Source organism: Solenopsis invicta, chromosome 2 (assembly GCF_016802725.1).
Source record: "Solenopsis invicta isolate M01_SB chromosome 2, UNIL_Sinv_3.0, whole genome shotgun sequence".
Lineage (NCBI taxonomy): Eukaryota > Metazoa > Arthropoda > Insecta > Hymenoptera > Formicidae > Solenopsis > Solenopsis invicta.
In genome coordinates, this window is record NC_052665.1 from 7,865,164 (window position 1) to 7,882,417 (window position 17,254).

General features: G+C 38.9%; 1 protein-coding gene across 6 annotated transcripts; it reads left to right on the forward strand.

The window, feature by feature from the left end:
• Positions 1 to 554: 554 nt before the first annotated feature.
• Positions 555 to 16,162, forward strand: LOC105200769 (putative mediator of RNA polymerase II transcription subunit 26). Of its 6 annotated transcripts, none has more exons than XR_005576723.1 (11): positions 555 to 787; positions 2,279 to 2,417; positions 2,911 to 3,039; positions 3,144 to 3,310; positions 3,436 to 3,652; positions 3,736 to 6,564; positions 6,723 to 7,103; positions 7,395 to 9,824; positions 10,777 to 10,897; positions 11,086 to 11,632; positions 11,978 to 16,162. XR_005576723.1 is itself a non-coding variant. In XM_039459703.1 (10 exons), exons 3-10 carry the CDS (start codon positions 2,913 to 2,915, stop codon positions 11,372 to 11,374), a joined length of 6,705 nt encoding a protein of 2,234 aa, XP_039315637.1. In that variant the 5' UTR covers positions 556 to 787; positions 2,279 to 2,417; positions 2,911 to 2,912; the 3' UTR covers positions 11,375 to 16,162. The 6 variants fall into 6 exon arrangements, 4 of the variants coding, with proteins under 4 accessions (XP_039315638.1, XP_025985870.2, XP_025985869.2 ...); XR_005576722.1 differs by having other exon boundaries at positions 556 to 787; positions 7,395 to 9,968; XM_039459703.1 differs by having other exon boundaries at positions 556 to 787; positions 7,395 to 9,968; positions 11,086 to 16,162.
• The last annotated feature ends 1,092 nt before the right edge of the window (positions 16,163 to 17,254 follow it).

Below are 17,254 nucleotides of genomic sequence, written 5' to 3' on the forward strand. Positions count from 1 at the left end.
TGCATAATCTTGTTTCGATTAATCATTAAATTTACGTTTTGATATGTATCTGTGTTTAATGTAAAAATAGTTACGAAGAGTATATCATCAATCATTTTGGTGATTACATAATCGACTTTGCATTCGTTTTTCATGAGTAAATATGATTTTTTGCTGCATTTATGCATTTTTCAATCTGATTACACGTCCGCTATGTGTAACGATGCATATTCAGTATTCAAATTTATCATTTAATTTAAATTGCAGCTTTGCGACGGTATCGATGGTTTAAACATATTTTGTCTAACTAGTGTTAGAAGGTACAATTTGCGGTATCGGGAGGCGCGATTCCGCGCGGAGAGGAATTTGCATGGGCATCGATATAAATGAGTGAGAGCGACAGCGAGGGTCAGGAGCCTCGATGACGCCTCTCGACCACCGGAGGAGCGGGAGCGACGCAACGATTGGAGGTTAGGGGACGACGCGTATGTAGATCCTCGCATAAAACGAGCAGGGCAAGATGGCGCCTCGTCCCTCGAGTACCCAGCGTGCCCCGCGCGATTGATTTGCGCATGTCAGTTGATCGCATTGCAAATGGCGGCACCTTGTTATTGTTCATGGCGTTTTATGACTTGTCTCTTTATATTAGCGATTATGTCGAGTTTTTTCGCGATCCCTGCCGCGCGCTGTGTGCCGAGAGTGAAGTAGGGCCCGCGCGGTGTGTTTTAGGTTAAGACCAGTGCCCGGGCGGTGTGCCTCCGTGCTGTACGGACGCGTGAAATCCCGGACAGTGTCGGAAAGAAATGGGGTAACGTTGAAATTTTCCTGTGTTCATACGGTATCAAATCGGCGCTGCACGGCGACTGGTGCGAGGCCCGCTGGCCGTGTCGCGCCGTCAACGGGCCGCGGGTACGCGGTCGATGCCCGACGCGTATCGCGCCCCGCGCGCGATAACGTCCACGTCGTCGAGAGATGTGAGGGGCCCCGGAATAAAAATAATTCCCCGACTTTTGACGGTCTATCTTGAGCATGCTTGAGCCCACTTCACGTACACCTCCCCCGACGGACAAAATGGTGGCCCCCGATATCCCGACGGTCTGGATGCCGTATTTCGCCGAAAATCATTACGACGCGCGTCGGGACGCGCGTCCCGCGCCGCGTAACCGCCGTTTCCCCGTCGACGCGCCCGTCCGCGCTACGCGCCCGGCCGTAAAAATGCGCTCTATAACCTATTTCCCGACGTTGCTGCGCGCACGGTGCCCCCGCGGCCACCCGTGCACCAGGGGATTTTAATTGCCGCTCGCCACGGACGGCGTGGACGGGGCACGGCCCCGGGGGTGGAGGAAGGAGGGGGAGGAACCGTCCGTGACCGCGGGGCGCGTAACGCGGCGCGTGTGTATGTATGCCCGCCCGCCTGCTCGCTCGCTCGCTCGCCAACCAGGACGACGGCCGACGGAGACGGTCCCACGCGTCGATCGCGGAGTCGATTCCCCGCGAGAATTGCTCGTGCCTCCCGGAAATCGACCACGAATTGTAACCTCGTGACGCCTAGCGGGCCTCACTTTTTGTTTATGCGCCTGTATACGCGTGTGCGTACGTGTCTGTGTGTGTTCCCCTCTGTGTGTTTTTGTCATTTCCTCGCGCTGTTCTCGCGAAGTGACCAGCCTCCTATCGATTGTACAGCGAATAATACGACTTTTCCCGATCGACGGAACTTTTTTTCTTCTCCCGCTGTCATTAGATTAATTATCTCTGCATGATATATATGATTCTCTTCTGAAAACTTTTTTTCTTCACGAAACCTGTAGAGTTGTAATCAAGCCAAGAAATACCATTAACTACATACGTTATTGAAAACTAATTTGTGTAGATACATATCATATATACAGATGGGCCAACATATGATTTGTCAAGAAATGTATTTTTTTTCTTTTTGTACCTTGTCATTACTGTCATAAAAAAATAAGGTTAGAAATTTTGCACTGTTTTTAATTTGCTATACGCTTTGTATACTTGACGCATCTGTACTTATGTATCTAATTGAAATTTTTTTTATTTTTATAGTATTTTCGAGTATAATTTTGTTGCTCTGTGTTTTCCATAAATATATATTTCAATAAAAAGAGGAGTTTTACTACTGTAAGACTTTCAGATGTAAACTAATATCATTATCTTTTTTTTGTTACACCTATTTATTGATATGCATGCATATTAACTTATTTATATGCTCAGTGTTAACAATACAATTTAATGTTTGCCTTTCATGTGGTTTCATTCCAATTTTTAATTTGTTTGACAGTAAACAAGATTAGTAGTACTGGTGTGATTTGGGGCTGTCGGTGTACGACTGACACACGACATCTCATCATCACACACATATTGGAGCAATACCCCGAGGCGTTTCTACACTCTCTGGGTAGTTATGTGATTTGTGATTGGTACGTATTTTATTATTGTGTAAACATTACTTGTGTGATTTCTGCAATTGTGCTTTTTTTGTTACATTAAGCAAATGTGAAATGATTTATTATGATTTACAAATATTGATTTATCATTGATTTATTATCTTATTAATATTAAAACATTTTTTAGAATTTAAATAAATTTATTTCAAAAATTATGTTTGTAGGAAATTAATTTAAAAATACACATACTTTCATTTTTTAATAAAGAAAGCAAAATAAGTGTTTTAAACTTTTATCTAACACTTTTTTTAATCTCTTTCTTTTTTTAATCTCTTTCTTTTTTACAACTTTATTTAAATTGGAGATAAAATTTTTATATTACTATTAGTATTCAACATAACTTTTACAAGCATCTAAAATTCAATGAAAAAACTGTACTATGTTTATTATTGCTGCATTTATTGTTATTGTTATGATAACTATTTTTTGCCTGATATTAAAATATTTTTACTAATGAATATTACAGTCATGGCGGCAGATAGTGATGGTGATCTGATTGAGACGGTGGTAACCTGTGAAGGTGATCTTAAAGATCCAGAATTTCCCCGAAAGTTTGAAATCATTGTTGACCATCTCAATACTTTGCTTTGCAAAGGTAAAACAAATCTAATTACCCATATAGTATATTATTATTAATATTAATATTTTTTATTTAAACACGCAATAATTATTAATAAACAAATGATATACAATTTACAGAAAAAGGTGATGGTCTAAGGGTAAATAAAATCGAACCATGGAATTCTGTCAGAGTAACATTTTCGATACCCAGAGAAGCTGCTCTGCGGCTTCGAGAGTTAGCAGCTCAGGGTTCTCCAACACTTACACAACTTGGCATACTCTCAGTACAAGTCGAAGGAGATCAGGTAATTTTAATTTTTAAACATTTGATTACAGATTTATTTATCACTAATGTCTGAATATCATTTTTTAAATATAAATTCTTATATAAGGAATGATTATTAAGTGGTAAATGTTTACTTTGTTGCAGGTAATATCTTTAAGGATAGCCAGTCGTTTCGGTGGAGACGCGCAAGAAATTGTGCTACATTCTGGAACTACGCAAGATGGCGGAGCAAAATCACAAGGAGATGCTACTAGTAATACAGCTGCTGCTGACAGTAATCCTTCGACAGCTTTACCTGGGCCCAGCAATGCCACCAGCATTTCATCAACATTACATAACGTCGCTCAGATAATAGCAGCTGGTAAGTTCTTATGGATTATAAGTGAAAATAAAAAATTAAATACAGCGAATTAAATTATGTAATATAAATTTTTCGTGTTTTAGGAACATCATCAGAAAAAGCTCCTCAGTTTCGTTCTCCGAATGTAGTCGCTCCCACAGACTGTGATCCTATTCCACCGTTTCTCGCGAAATCGGCACAGTCTACGTCGGCGGGTAACGCTGGCGTTTCTGGAAACCAGCAAGTGATTAATCCCAGTGCATCGCCCAGGAACAATTACAACGGTCCTTTCCCATTTGCTAGTATGACACATGCTGCCCAAGCGATACACAGCCGCGAATCGCAATCCACAACAATAAAGAATACGGTGCAGTTCAAGCACCACGCGCAACCACCACCCCCATATCCATCTCAAGAGAATTTGGCGACAGTTACGGCATTGACGACCGGTCACACGACAACGCAGCCGGTCGTTACTGTTGGACAATTAACGAATCAGTACAAGCAGCCCACGACGATTGCTACAACATCTAGTCTGTCACCAAACAACAACAGTACCAATTTGGCAGGAAGTTCGAACGGTAGTGGGAATCAGGTCGCCTTGTCCAGTCCGTTGCTCGTGAATCTTTTACAAAACGATGCTGGTACGCACGCAAACAACGTCATACCCGGTCAGAAGATGTTACCACCGGCTGTTATCGATAATCCCGGACTTACCAATCGCATGAGACCCACCAAGAAACCTACGGTTAGAAGGAAAGATCTCCCATCGCCCAGCGAATCGCCACCAAATTTGGATACCTTGAGAAGCGAAGACTCGACCGGAGGAACGGCGACGACGACGCCACCAGTTATTCCCGATTTGCCTCAGACTTCTACGTCATCGGCATTCGCAACTGTCAACGTTAATCAACCGTCGACGCTTCCGCCGCAGCAACATACCGCGGTAATCGGTGCTGGAGCTGGACAAAATATGATGCCGCCGCAAGCGGTGCATCAAACGGTGCCGGCTAGTGGGCCGATGCAGCAGAAGCAGCAGCAGCAGCAGCAAGCGACAGTTTTACACAATCAAGTACAAACGCAGCAAAAGTTTCCCATTAGGCACGATTTGGCTCATCGAACTTCGCAGGTCCAAATGCAGAATCAACTCTCCGCCAGGCATCCAGTGAATGGACAGCAGATCAGAACACAGTTGCAACAACGGCAGTTGTTGATTCAACAACAACAACAACAGCAACAACAACAGCTCCTTACGCAGCCGCAATCAACGCAATTAAATCAACAACAAATTGTCTCGCAAGTTCCAGCGGCACAGTCAACTTTGCTTCAACAACAGAATACAAACGCTGCATCGTTGCAAACTGCGTCTCTCATCAGTCAGTCAATATTGCAGCAACAACATCAACAACTGATACAATATTCGGCGGTAGGCTTAAATGTCTCACAACAACGGCTAGGTTACTTAAACAGTCAACGTCAACAAACTCCGCCGCCTTATCCGAGGCAACCAGTACCGCAACAAACGCATTTAAGTCAACAGAATCAGGCTCTCAATGTACAACAGCAGCTGCATCACAATCAGGTGAAGAATATCAATGCGGATACCAGCGCGACTACTGATTTTCGTTACGGACAGAGCCAGAATATTCTTAGCAGAAATTACCAATCTCCTGCAACGAGCAATGCTAATGGGACCACGTGGAACGCACAAAGCAATTCTATTCCACAAGGTGCTCAAGTCAACACCACACGTCTGTCAGTCTCGAATCAGGTTTCAGGTGCCTTTCCTCAATGTGGCTCTCGTATAAATAATTCTACTACTAGCGTTGCTCCGCCTGTCAACAAGACTGAGACTTCCGACTCTCCGAAACTGGAAGAGGAAGCCCCGGAACCGGAACCGGAGTACACCTCAACCGGAAAGATACGACAGTTTCTGATCAATCCTTTGACAGGACACTTAGAGCCAATGCCCAGTGAAAGTTCAGATTCAGAGCCAGAGAGTGCAGTGGATAATCAAGATGATTTCTTCTCCTTTCCGTCTCCGTCAAACGACAGATCAAACTCGATATTCTCCGACGATGATGCGGACAGCAATTTTTCAAGAAGAAACGACACGACGACGAACACGGATCAGTCCGATTCCGAAACAACGGCGAAGTCCACGGCCAGCGAAGGAAGCTTGAAACACAGTAGAATAAAATCCAGTAGGGAGACCGCGCATAGCCCGATGCCGGGAGAGAAAATCAAACTGCGATTGAAATTGGAAAAATCGGAGCCGGTTACACCGGCATATAAGGTTGACGTTTCTTTCGTGAATACGCCGCCTATGCGGAAAGCTGACAAGTCCGTGAATAAAATGTTTGCCGGTGGTGTCCCGAATACGGGGACCGGTGACGAACCGCTGCGAGTGCCTCCGTTACACATTTCTTTAAGAGGACGTAACGCTTCAGTAGTACAAAGAGAAAAAGTTAAAAAATCTCTAAAAGAGAGTGAAGGTGATGCGATTAAGAGGAGAGGTAAATTGAAGAAGATGAAGGAGTGCATCGATGGGAACAAGTTGTTGCAGAAGAAATCATTGAACATGATTATCGGCACTTCCTCTGCATCGAAATTACCTTTGTCTACTTCCACGATAAACAATGCCATTTGTAAAGTCGGTAATAACATGTTACAAACTGCTGCAGCCAAATCGAATGCCTTAAAACAAGAACTACCCGTGGACACCATGCGATTGCAAACTGGTACCACTACCAAACCAAGTTCGAGTAAAAATAGCGATATGGACGATATACCGTTGAACAGTAGAATACCGTCTCCTTCGAAGCATAAATCTGCGATCGCGAATCAACCTTTAAATACTCCACAAGCTTTAACGAAGACTCAAGTGGATCTCGATGCACAGAACCACATGCAGGAACATAAAATAGGAGGAGGTGAGAAATTTTATTCAATAGTTACACAAATACGTTTGCTAGTTATTTATATATATATATATATATATATATATATATATATATATATATATATATATATATATATATATATATATATATATATATATATGCGCTCATATATAATGATTATATTACAGGTAAAACAAAGAGAAGGGATTCTAAAAAGAAATCAGAATCTGGAGATGGATTACATCGGGAACAAAATCTGCTGTCTGGAGGTCGAATTTTAGATAATCAAGCGAAATGGAGGAAGCTCGGTTACAAGGGCGATATAACTCATACAATAAGAAAACCGGATTCACTTTTAACTGGAAGTGACTTTAATACAATCAAGAAAGTTGGCGAAATGCGAAGAACGAGTGATAGCGACATCAGTAAATCAGCCGTTGAGAAAAGTAATTCATTAAGCAATGTTGCTCCTAAAATAACGGAGCTTAATGGCGTGAAGAAAGACTTAATAACCCAAGACAAGAGAAGGCGATTAAGCTTAATGGATGAAAAAGATCTGCATTTAGGAGGTAAATATAATTTTTTTTATTGCAAATTATATTATTCTTAAATAATATAATAATTAGCGATATAAAAATATAGGCTGCTTTTCTTTTAGTCAACACAGTCGACATAAGCATCGTTCTACCTTGTTACTCATTGAATATTAAAAAAAGGATAGAATAATGCTTGTATAGACTGTGTTCAATAAAAGGAAAGCAACCATAGTTAAATGAAAATATAAATTATATATATAATTATATTTTTTTATATCAATATTCATGTGCGTTACATTCTAAATAAAAACTTGTATGTTACAGAATCTCCAAATACAGAAGTCACACATTTTAACAGCCAGAAGGTAGCTTCTGAAAGTTCTGCTAATACGGTACCGAATATAAAAGCAAACGCCAGTCTGTCCTTCGAGAGTGATTCCGGATTAAAATCGACAAATTTGTCGGTACAACAGGGTGACACCAGAACTTCATCAAACAATCCCGAGACCAAGATACCTGTGCTCATAGAGACTACGACGAAGAATTCTCAGCCATCTGTGACCAGGGTGCTCTCTGTTAAGAATAAATCCGACATGGAGAATTATATCGCCACTGTTAAAAGTCAGAACATGGGTCAGAAGCTAAAGAATCATATGATCGCCAAAAGCGAGGCGAATTCCGTTATAAACAGGCACAGCAAAACGGTCGAGCAGTTGAGCTTCATTCATAAGAAGACTATTCAAAACCATGTTAAGCAGGTTGACAAACCGTCGATGGAAAGCAAGATAGACAGCGCGTCACAGAGGATCAGTCTGCTGAAGACCACGCCAGGCTCGGTGATCGGCAACTCGGTAGATCAAGTCCCCAGGTCGCAGAGTATTGACGTACCAGCGAACAAGCCGATCTTACCCATCGGCGAGATAAACGTGACCGAGGCGAAAGTCAAGCAGAAGTTGCTCGAGAATACAGCAGTACCGATTGGTATCGGCGTTGACGCAAATATCGAGAGAGTCGGTAGCAGCGGCGGCGGCGAGGATTCGGGCATCGAGTCGATGGACGCTCTTTCGGAAAAATCGCCGAATCAAGGAGAGTCTCCTCTGCACAGGCCGGCATCGGCGACCGAATCGGTGACGCAAAGCAGCACCAAGAATGTAATACAGGGAGAACCCTCCCTATCAACCACCAATAAGAACGTGCCTTCCTCAACTAGTAGTAGTGATATGTGTTCAAATTCCCATTCGGAACTTCTCAAGTCCAGTGGCCCACAAAGGTTAAGTCCTGTGTCCGTAACGAGTTATTTTGAGAATCAGTTGAATCGCAATATATCAAACTCCAGTGAACACGACGCGAAGAATGTGTCTAGCGAGAAATCGTTGTCGTCGACAGTTCCGAGAACTGGTGGTGGATGTAGTGATTTGGTTGCTAGTTTAGACACTGCGAATAATGACAAAAGTATGCCCAGTCCCCTGGTGACGGGCACAGTGACTGTTCTGACAGCGTCTGTAACCAGCAGTATGAATAGTGATAATAACTTATTGCAATGTGCACATCAGCAAGCGAAAGACTTCTCCGATAAGGACAGTTCTAGCGTTAAATTAGAGAGTACTGTTAACCAAAACGATCAGGGTAAGGCAAACTCTAAGCACGAGGAGTCGAGAGCTGCTGAGAGTGTAGCCGAGGACAGCACGAAATCGGTTGTAGAAAGTAACAGTGCAATTAGACTAAGCGGTGAACCTCACGGACAGAATAATAATAACATTAACAATAATAATAATAATAATAATGGTGTGCCTATAATACAAAATCATGTTGCTTATAATAAAGTTGAAACTGTAAAGCTCGATAGTGCGGTCGCGAACAATGCTAACGCGGCGGCAGATAATTCTTGCTCGAACGGTGAGAGTTGCAATTCAGAAATCAAAGTAGAATCTAAAATTAACGTAAAGGTGGATGACACCAGGCAAACTGATCGGTTCGAGGTCTCAAAAACCAGTAATGTTCAAGTGAACGCAACGTCAGTTAAAGTAGAAACGTGCACTGAACAGAACCAGAAGTATAATGTACAAAGCCACCAGCAAATCACGCTCAAAGAGCCTTCTGTGAATCTTCAAAAGGTTACGGATGATTTGGTTAAGAAGATGGTTAACGATACGAGCGATCTGAACGCGGGTATCCAGTCACCGCTCGGCGAGGATCCGCAGCCCATTAGAATCACCCCACCCTTGTACACATACTCCAATCCCGTGGTGCTGCAACGGGACGAGACTCCGAGTCCGGCGGCGCAGAATCCCGAAGTGGACTCCAGCGACGTGGAACACCTTAAGCGTAAACGTAGGCGAAAGCAAGAGCTCGAAGGCCGACAGGACGTCATATGTATAGAGGACAACGATGAGGGACATTTTGTGGAGAGGCTGAATTCCAACAGTTCGGAGGAATACGTGAAAAGGCCACCGAAATCATTGCTGGAACAGCTGCTGATCGATATCCCGAACGACAACAATGAGAAAAGATCGTTGAGAACCAGATCGCAGAAGTTGAACAGCCCGGATATCGCCAAGACTCCGAAGAGCAGCCCTCACGGTCCTAACAAATTAGAGGAGCGCCGTAGTATATCGCCCTACGCGAAAGCAAGTCCAAAACTGGCAGTATCAAAACTGTCTCCTAACGCGACAATAAAGATAGGGAAACGGAAAAGGCAAGAGAGCGAGAGTTCCGTTGCATCGAGCACAGCTGACGATCCACAGCCGAGACCAGGTAAACGGAAATGCTCAGAGAATGCTGCAGAACTTATTAAAGCTTGCATGGGTGTAGAAGAAACTGGTTCTATAAAGAAACAAGTACCTGGCAAGGAAGAGCAATCAAAGAAGGGATTCAACATATTGGCAAAGGCTAAAAAAGGTGTTTATTTCATGCTATTATTTCTCTGTGTGTAGTAGTTGAGTCTTTTTTTACACATTTTATCCAAATATCTTTCTTTTTATCCAATATTTTTCTACATATACAGGCTGTTTAGCTATTAGCGCATCAAATATTAATGACAGATTTTTTGACAAATTTCAAGTTGCATGAAAATTTCTCTTTATAGCGAAAATTTTATGACTGACTTGATTTTTCGAAGTTTCAAACATTATGACTCAATCTTTTTATATGTGTCTGAATATATGTATGTGTGTGCATATGTGCGTGCGCGCATGTGTGTGTGTGTGTGTGTGTATGTGTGCGTGCGTGCGTGCGTGCGTGTATGAAATCACAAAAAAAGATATATTGTAACGAACAAAATAGTCCTTCATCAAATTTTCGTTAAGGAAATCCCGAAATTCATTAAGGAATTTCTCATTATCAGCTAATGCGGTAGGTGGACACCCTGTATATATTATAGACTTTGTATTGTAGCAATTTACAAGGACTGCCAAAAACAAAGCTGTTTGTACGTAAATTAGGGCGTGCCAAAAATTTATCGAGAATCAATCGTTATATTGCGAACATAAGTTTGTGATAATACAGCCGTTAACTATGCAAATGCAGCAATTTAAATTATTAAAGATCTAAAGATTATCGAATACTTTAAGACTCAACACACAGCTATCTCTCAATCTCGCTCTAGCGTGCCTCTAATTCTAAATTCGCCTATCTCTCTCACAGATTTGTCTGATTTACGATACTCGGGCCAGACTTATATGTGATATAAGCGTTTTTATATTTTTAGGTCCCATTGTGGTAGAAGTAGATTCGTCTGATGACGAACCATTGATTGAGTCTGTAGGAAAAGCAAGGGTACGATTGTCAGATGAAACATCCGCTGCTTCCCCAAAGCCCAAAGATCAAAAGTAAGCAACATTGAACGCATTTTTTTAACGGTGACCGGAAAATACAAAAGAAAATCTAATCTCAGAGATTTGAGAGTTTTGCTATTCCGTAGAATAAGCTTTTCGTTACCTTATAAAGTAATGAATTTAAGCACAGCTGTTTCTGGCAGTCAAATAACTTCCAGTAATATATCAAATTTCAATGCCAGTAATAGAGTGCAAAGAGAGAGCCGTTTGTTAACCACCAAGCAACCGAATACGGCAACCGTGACGACATTGACGACGACAGCGACGGCGATGACTGCGACGACGACAATAACAATGCCGATGATAACGACGATCACGACAATCACGACAACTGCGACTACTACTACTACTACTACGGCGGCAGCGGCAGCGGCAGCGGTGGCGGCGGTGGTAGCGCGGCGGCGGCGGCGGCGGCGGCGGCGACGACGACGACGACGACGACGACGACGACGACAACGACGACGACGATGACGACGACGACGACGATGACGACGACGACGACCACCACCACCACCACCACCGTGGCAACGACAGCGACGGCAGTTAGCGTTGGAAAAGAGAGATTACGAGGCACTTCCGTATCCAGCAACGAATCCGTGGGCGAAGTAACGACGAGAAGGTCTGTACGGCAGAATACAGCTTCACCTCTAGCTACACCAGCGAGCAACACTAGAGGCGCGTCCAAATCCTCGGACGACATTAACAGAAGGAAAACTCGTAGTGGTGCTGGTACGTAGTCGATTTACTCTTTAGAATAACTCACCTAAAGGGTACACGACTGCACCTAATCTCTAGATTTGCAATTATTAATTTATCGTCGATAAGCATGCTGTCTACTCTTAGTATTATTGTTAATGTAAGATCTGTTTCATTCAAATTTGCAGTTTCTATTCTATTTGCGCCAATTTTTAATCCTTTCTCCCAAATTTTTGGCATGCCATTATGTCAAATATGTATATAGTGAAGAGTTCGATATATTAATTATTAATGAGAGACATAGATGTTGTAGTGTTATATGTTTTGCATACTATTTTAATTGAGAACACCTCGTACAGCGGGAAAACATTGTTTTAGTAACGGCGGAGACGGCGGAGCAAGCGAAACGGAGGCGAATATCCCGAGAAAACAAATGACCTTCGGGAAGTGACCTTGACAGTGATTAGCTACCGCTCGTCAAGGCCTATCTGTCTGATTGTAAATCCAACGTAAACGGGTATTTGATCGCCGTGTGGCTGGATCCCACCTGGTGAAATTGTATGCGTCACACTATAGCGCACAACGTTGCTGTATATGTACCGGGAGTATTGTATTAAAAAGAAGTGCTGGACGGTGTGAAAGCATCTCGTGCTGTAAAACATTTCATCAGCCGATATTAAGTTAGTCATGCATAAAAGAATAGCGTCAGCGCATTTCTCTTCTTTCTTTTTGTACCTTTTTTTTCTTTAGTCTTGTTTCTTTTTTCTAGAACATAAGTAAAGATTATATTGTTGCAAGTTTTAAAAGGATATTGTTTAAAAGTTTTGTACATTTAATGAACCATCCATTATTAATTGTTACATCGTTAAATGTTTAAGAATAGCATGTGTGTATGTGTGAAAAACAAGTTAAAAGCAATCTACTATAGTTATCTTTTCACCGTCTAGCGTTCTCATTCATGCTGTACTCCTATAAACAGCAAAGTTTAGTTACTCAGATATGACTTGCTCAATGCATCACACTACAATCTAAGTAACTGAACTAACCCAAAACTGCCGAGATATTGTATGTAACTTTCTTTTACCACTCAAATGTTTCATTCTATCGACAAGTACTAAAATTTCATTCTTCGATGTGCAATTTTCTAACGTCGTTATTAGATGTAAGAGAGGGAAGAAAAGCTAGCTTTATAGAGATTTAAGAAAATTTAAGAAAAACCTAAATTATATTTATGTGTTTCGAGAATCATCTTCTCTCATATAATTTCTTTCGTTCATTGTATCAGTACAAAATAATAAACGGTAAAAGAAAGTCCAAATTTTTAAGGCATTAAAACGCGAATCCGATTTGTACTACTGCCGTAAATAAAATACATATTTACCGTGGACAAATTTGTTAACTGGTGGAGCTTAGATTGCTACTCTCTGACGACTTTGCTGATAGACTCTGTTTAGATGATGTCTCTGTTTGTGTATACATATTTATTTATTGTGTGTCATCTCTATTTGTTATGAAAAGTTTTCTGTATATACATGTAGGTAAAGTGCACATATATACATATATACATAAAATAACGATATATAAATTTTTTGCACGAATTAGTTTCTGCCATATGCTGAAGCTCCACGCCAAGACACAAAGCAGTAACGCTTTCGTACTTATCTATGCGAAAGATGATTTTGAAATATTTGTCCGATCTTAGACAATTATACCACAATTGCATCTTAAATACCGAGAATAATAAATTTACATATTGATGTATAAGGACAATGATGAACGTGAAAGAGTCGTTTTTCACATTTATAATTATATTCCAGAGATGAATGTATATTTTAACCACAGCAATTTAGCGATTAAGTTTATAATTATTGTAGTATTTTTTCGTTTTTCAGACTTAGCAAACATAGTCTTTCAGTAAGAGGTTCGTCTCGAGTTATAATATTGCAGAGGCCGGGATATAGAACTTTTGAAAAGGGATTTATTTTATTTATGAAATGATAAATACAGTGAACGTTGGAAGACACGCGTGTATATGTGAAGATGATAAGAATAATTATTATAAGAAAACTAATTAATACAAAAAAATGTTAATTTGATATAGGTAATATATGAATGAATATATTTTGTAAATAATTTCTTGTAAAGACAAAAAAGCACCACCCGTTGTATATATAGAAACTGTTTAAATTTTTATTAAATTAGTAATAATTAAACTTGTGCAAGAAGTCGTAACTGTCATCATTATTAATTAATTCTCTCGCATTCATGTAATTAAGATACTAACTCTTCTTATACAAATTTAAAACTACATTGAATTATATGTGCATACGTATATACAAATGTAAATCTATGTATGTGATTTATATCGATTATTGTTTTTGTGAACAGATAATCTAGTTTTATATTGTATAAATATAACTTACACACAGTTGAGAATCTTTAAAGTTCTAGCTGAGCCTGCAGTAGTCATCACGTAGCACTGTTCAAATTTTTCATGAAAATTATGCATTTCTTATCCAGTTCAGATATAGACATCCTTCTTTTCATACGACAAATCAAATTTAGGATATTATTTAGCAAATAATATTACGTGAATTAACAATTACTAATTATATATACATAATAATTTATCAATAATTATTTATCTTAGCAGATATTCTTTCATTTTCTGCAAGTGTTACATGTGTGTTACACGTTCTGTAGACAATTTTCTGTGTCACGTCATTACAGATAAATACGTTCTATTTAGAGTATTTGTCTAAGATTGTAATTATGGATTATACTAATGTGTATACGTTAAAAGTGATTAAATTGATTTATAATATTATTAAAGTGATAATCTTGTTTCCAAGCATAGATTTTGCATAAATCTCCGATTTCTCGTCACAGACCAAGTAAACATTAATTACATAATAGAGAAAAAAAGAAAGATTGTCGTAACAAGATTGTTATAAACATAGAATGTACAAAATACACGATAAGCGCAGTGCTCAATTATGTAATGTATGCATAAAAAAAATTTCCGATACTTTTTTCCCCAAAGGCTCGATGGCTACCAGGCGACCACTTCTTTAATAGAAATGCTTTTTTCACGCTAAGATTAAATACTGAATTTAAATTATAATATTTAAAATAGGAAAAAATTTCATCGATCTATGACCAAAACAATTTAAGAGAGATCGAGACTGCTTCTTGGGTTGTAGCTTCGTTGAATTTATTCCTATTTTTAATATCAATTTAAATTATTTAGTTAAAATATTGCTTGTTTATTAGAATTTATTTCTGTTGTAGAGACAAGAAACACATACAGACACGTACACACATACACTGAATCACATATTGTATATAATAGCTTATTTTACTCGGATGAGAAATTACACAACCTGATTGTACATAAAAAAAAATATGAAGAGATGGGTACAGGATTTTTACCCGCGTTTGATTTCATCCGTATCCTATAACGCAAATAGGAACGAGTGTAATATATAATAATTTAATTGCAGAATATTACAGGAGGTAATTGAAGAATTGTAATTTCGATGTAAAAAATATTCTCTTTCGCATTAGATAGATAGGCTAGGCATTATTATGTTACAATTTTATCATTGAATATTACATTTATATTGATTGTATAGATTATGAACAAGAGAATAAGCTCTTTGTGTAAATACAGATATATCTTAAGTATAAGCGGACATTTAGCGCGCTCGCATAATTAAGGAGCTTCTAAAGTATCTCTGCCGCAAATAATCGCATTTGTATGCGTGTAATGTAAAGGAGGAGGAAGTGGTTCAAACAATGCGCCAAAGATCAGATATGCCGAGTACGATATGATGGGGTAACTGTCGGGCACAGTCATCGGTAATAATTTTGAAGAAGCGGGTGTACGTGTGAGAAGCTCAATAAATAAATTGGTGTCGATACTTGTGGTTCGTGTAACGGTGTATAAGTCTACATGCTCTACCATCTACGCGCAATCTACAATAACTATGCCGATAACAAATGATCTTTTACGTCTGTTTATATAAATATACATATAAATATAAATATTATAGTCGCGCGCGCTTGTGACGAGCTCCTTAATTTTGTAGGCAAAGCCGCAAAAAAATATGTATATGGATATGCGTTTTAAGATCACCAGATTGGAATTGCGGTTTGATGACTTTAAAACCTGCTATATGCAAAACATTTGTATTTTTAGTATTTGGTTATACGATATATAAATAGCAGTAAAAAGGAAGTAAACGATTGATAATAATCCAAGTGGATAAATCTATATATATATAAATATATATATACATGAAATAAAGAATTAGATACCATATATTATATTTGTAGAAACGATTGAGCACGTGAGAGATATCGCGCTATGATTATATGGAGAAAATATTACAATTATATTATTACCTATTATTACACAAAGTGAATACACAATATAGTAATTTGCTAATTGTATCTTTTAATAATTATTGTAGACACATTGAAGAAGGTTTTTTTCTTGTTATTAATTATTAATTACCATAGACTTATAAGACAATGAAAAATGTGTTATAAAAAAAACCAGATGCGTTTGCTTGTTTTGTATTGTATTTCCCATTTTCATCGGGTGATTCTCTATATTCTAATCGTTATACACTATCTAACGCACGCGCGGGTAATTACATATAATTTTACATTGTTATTTTTATTTTTATCATCAAGTGTGATTACACAACTCGTGCAGCGCTTGTTTAATCAATATTTCCAAGAGATCTCGTTCCCTCGTAAAAATAATTACATAAAAATTACAGACACAATCACGATTTGCAGCTGTCTCTTGCATCGTTATTTGTTTGTTAAAATTATTAATATAATTATCAATATAATACAAAAATTTAATGTTTATTTTCTTACGTATATTTTATTTTTAATTGTAATTTATATATATGTATATATACGTTGTGTGGAAAAACAACACGTAATGTGTAAAACTGTATAAATCAGTGGATCTTTTATGCCTCGTATGCAATTAAGTTGCGTTCGAGATATCGCAATTTTTCAGTCTGAATCTTTTTATTCCTATTCAAAATAATTATGTTCTTATAAATTATACTTATATTTGTGTCAGCCATTTTCCCTGGACGCTGACGTCTAATCAGAGGCGAAGAAAACTTGTTGATAAGATTTTTGCGTCTCGTATCAGCTTTTTTTACAATTATTTTGCTATATCGAAACAGAATGATTTTGCAAAACGAAAAAGTCTTCTATGTAAATATGCATCATGAGAATTTTATTCACGTGGATGATCGACCTACGGATTCTGTTATGATCATTGGATATTCTCTATTCTTGAAATCATGCGAATAACAATCCTCTATTCTTGAAATCATGAGAATAACTTTCGTGTATAAAAATGGCAAAATAGCCAATGGAAGAATACCATCGAATAATTCCATTGCCTATTCTATTACTTTCTTATACGAAAGTTATTCGCATGTTTTCAAGAATAGGGCCCCAGACGTTATCGAGAGGTCGACGAGTTCAGTCTTGATTTTTGCTATTCTATTAACGAAAACAATTATTCGCCTTAATCTATAATCTCATCATATTCAGGTACCAATTAAAAATATATTCTAGCAGTGATAACTACACTAAAAAAAAGAAAGAAGTTGCGAA

Coding starts and splice junctions, on each gene's coding strand:
- LOC105200769 (XM_039459703.1), top strand. CDS start 2,913: ATGGCGGCAGATAGTGATGGTGATCTGATTGAGACGGTGGTAACCTGT. Junction 3,040..3,143: donor CAATACTTTGCTTTGCAAAG/GTAAAACAAATC, acceptor TACAATTTACAG/AAAAAGGTGATGGTCTAAGG. Junction 6,565..6,722: donor GGAACATAAAATAGGAGGAG/GTGAGAAATTTT, acceptor ATTATATTACAG/GTAAAACAAAGAGAAGGGAT.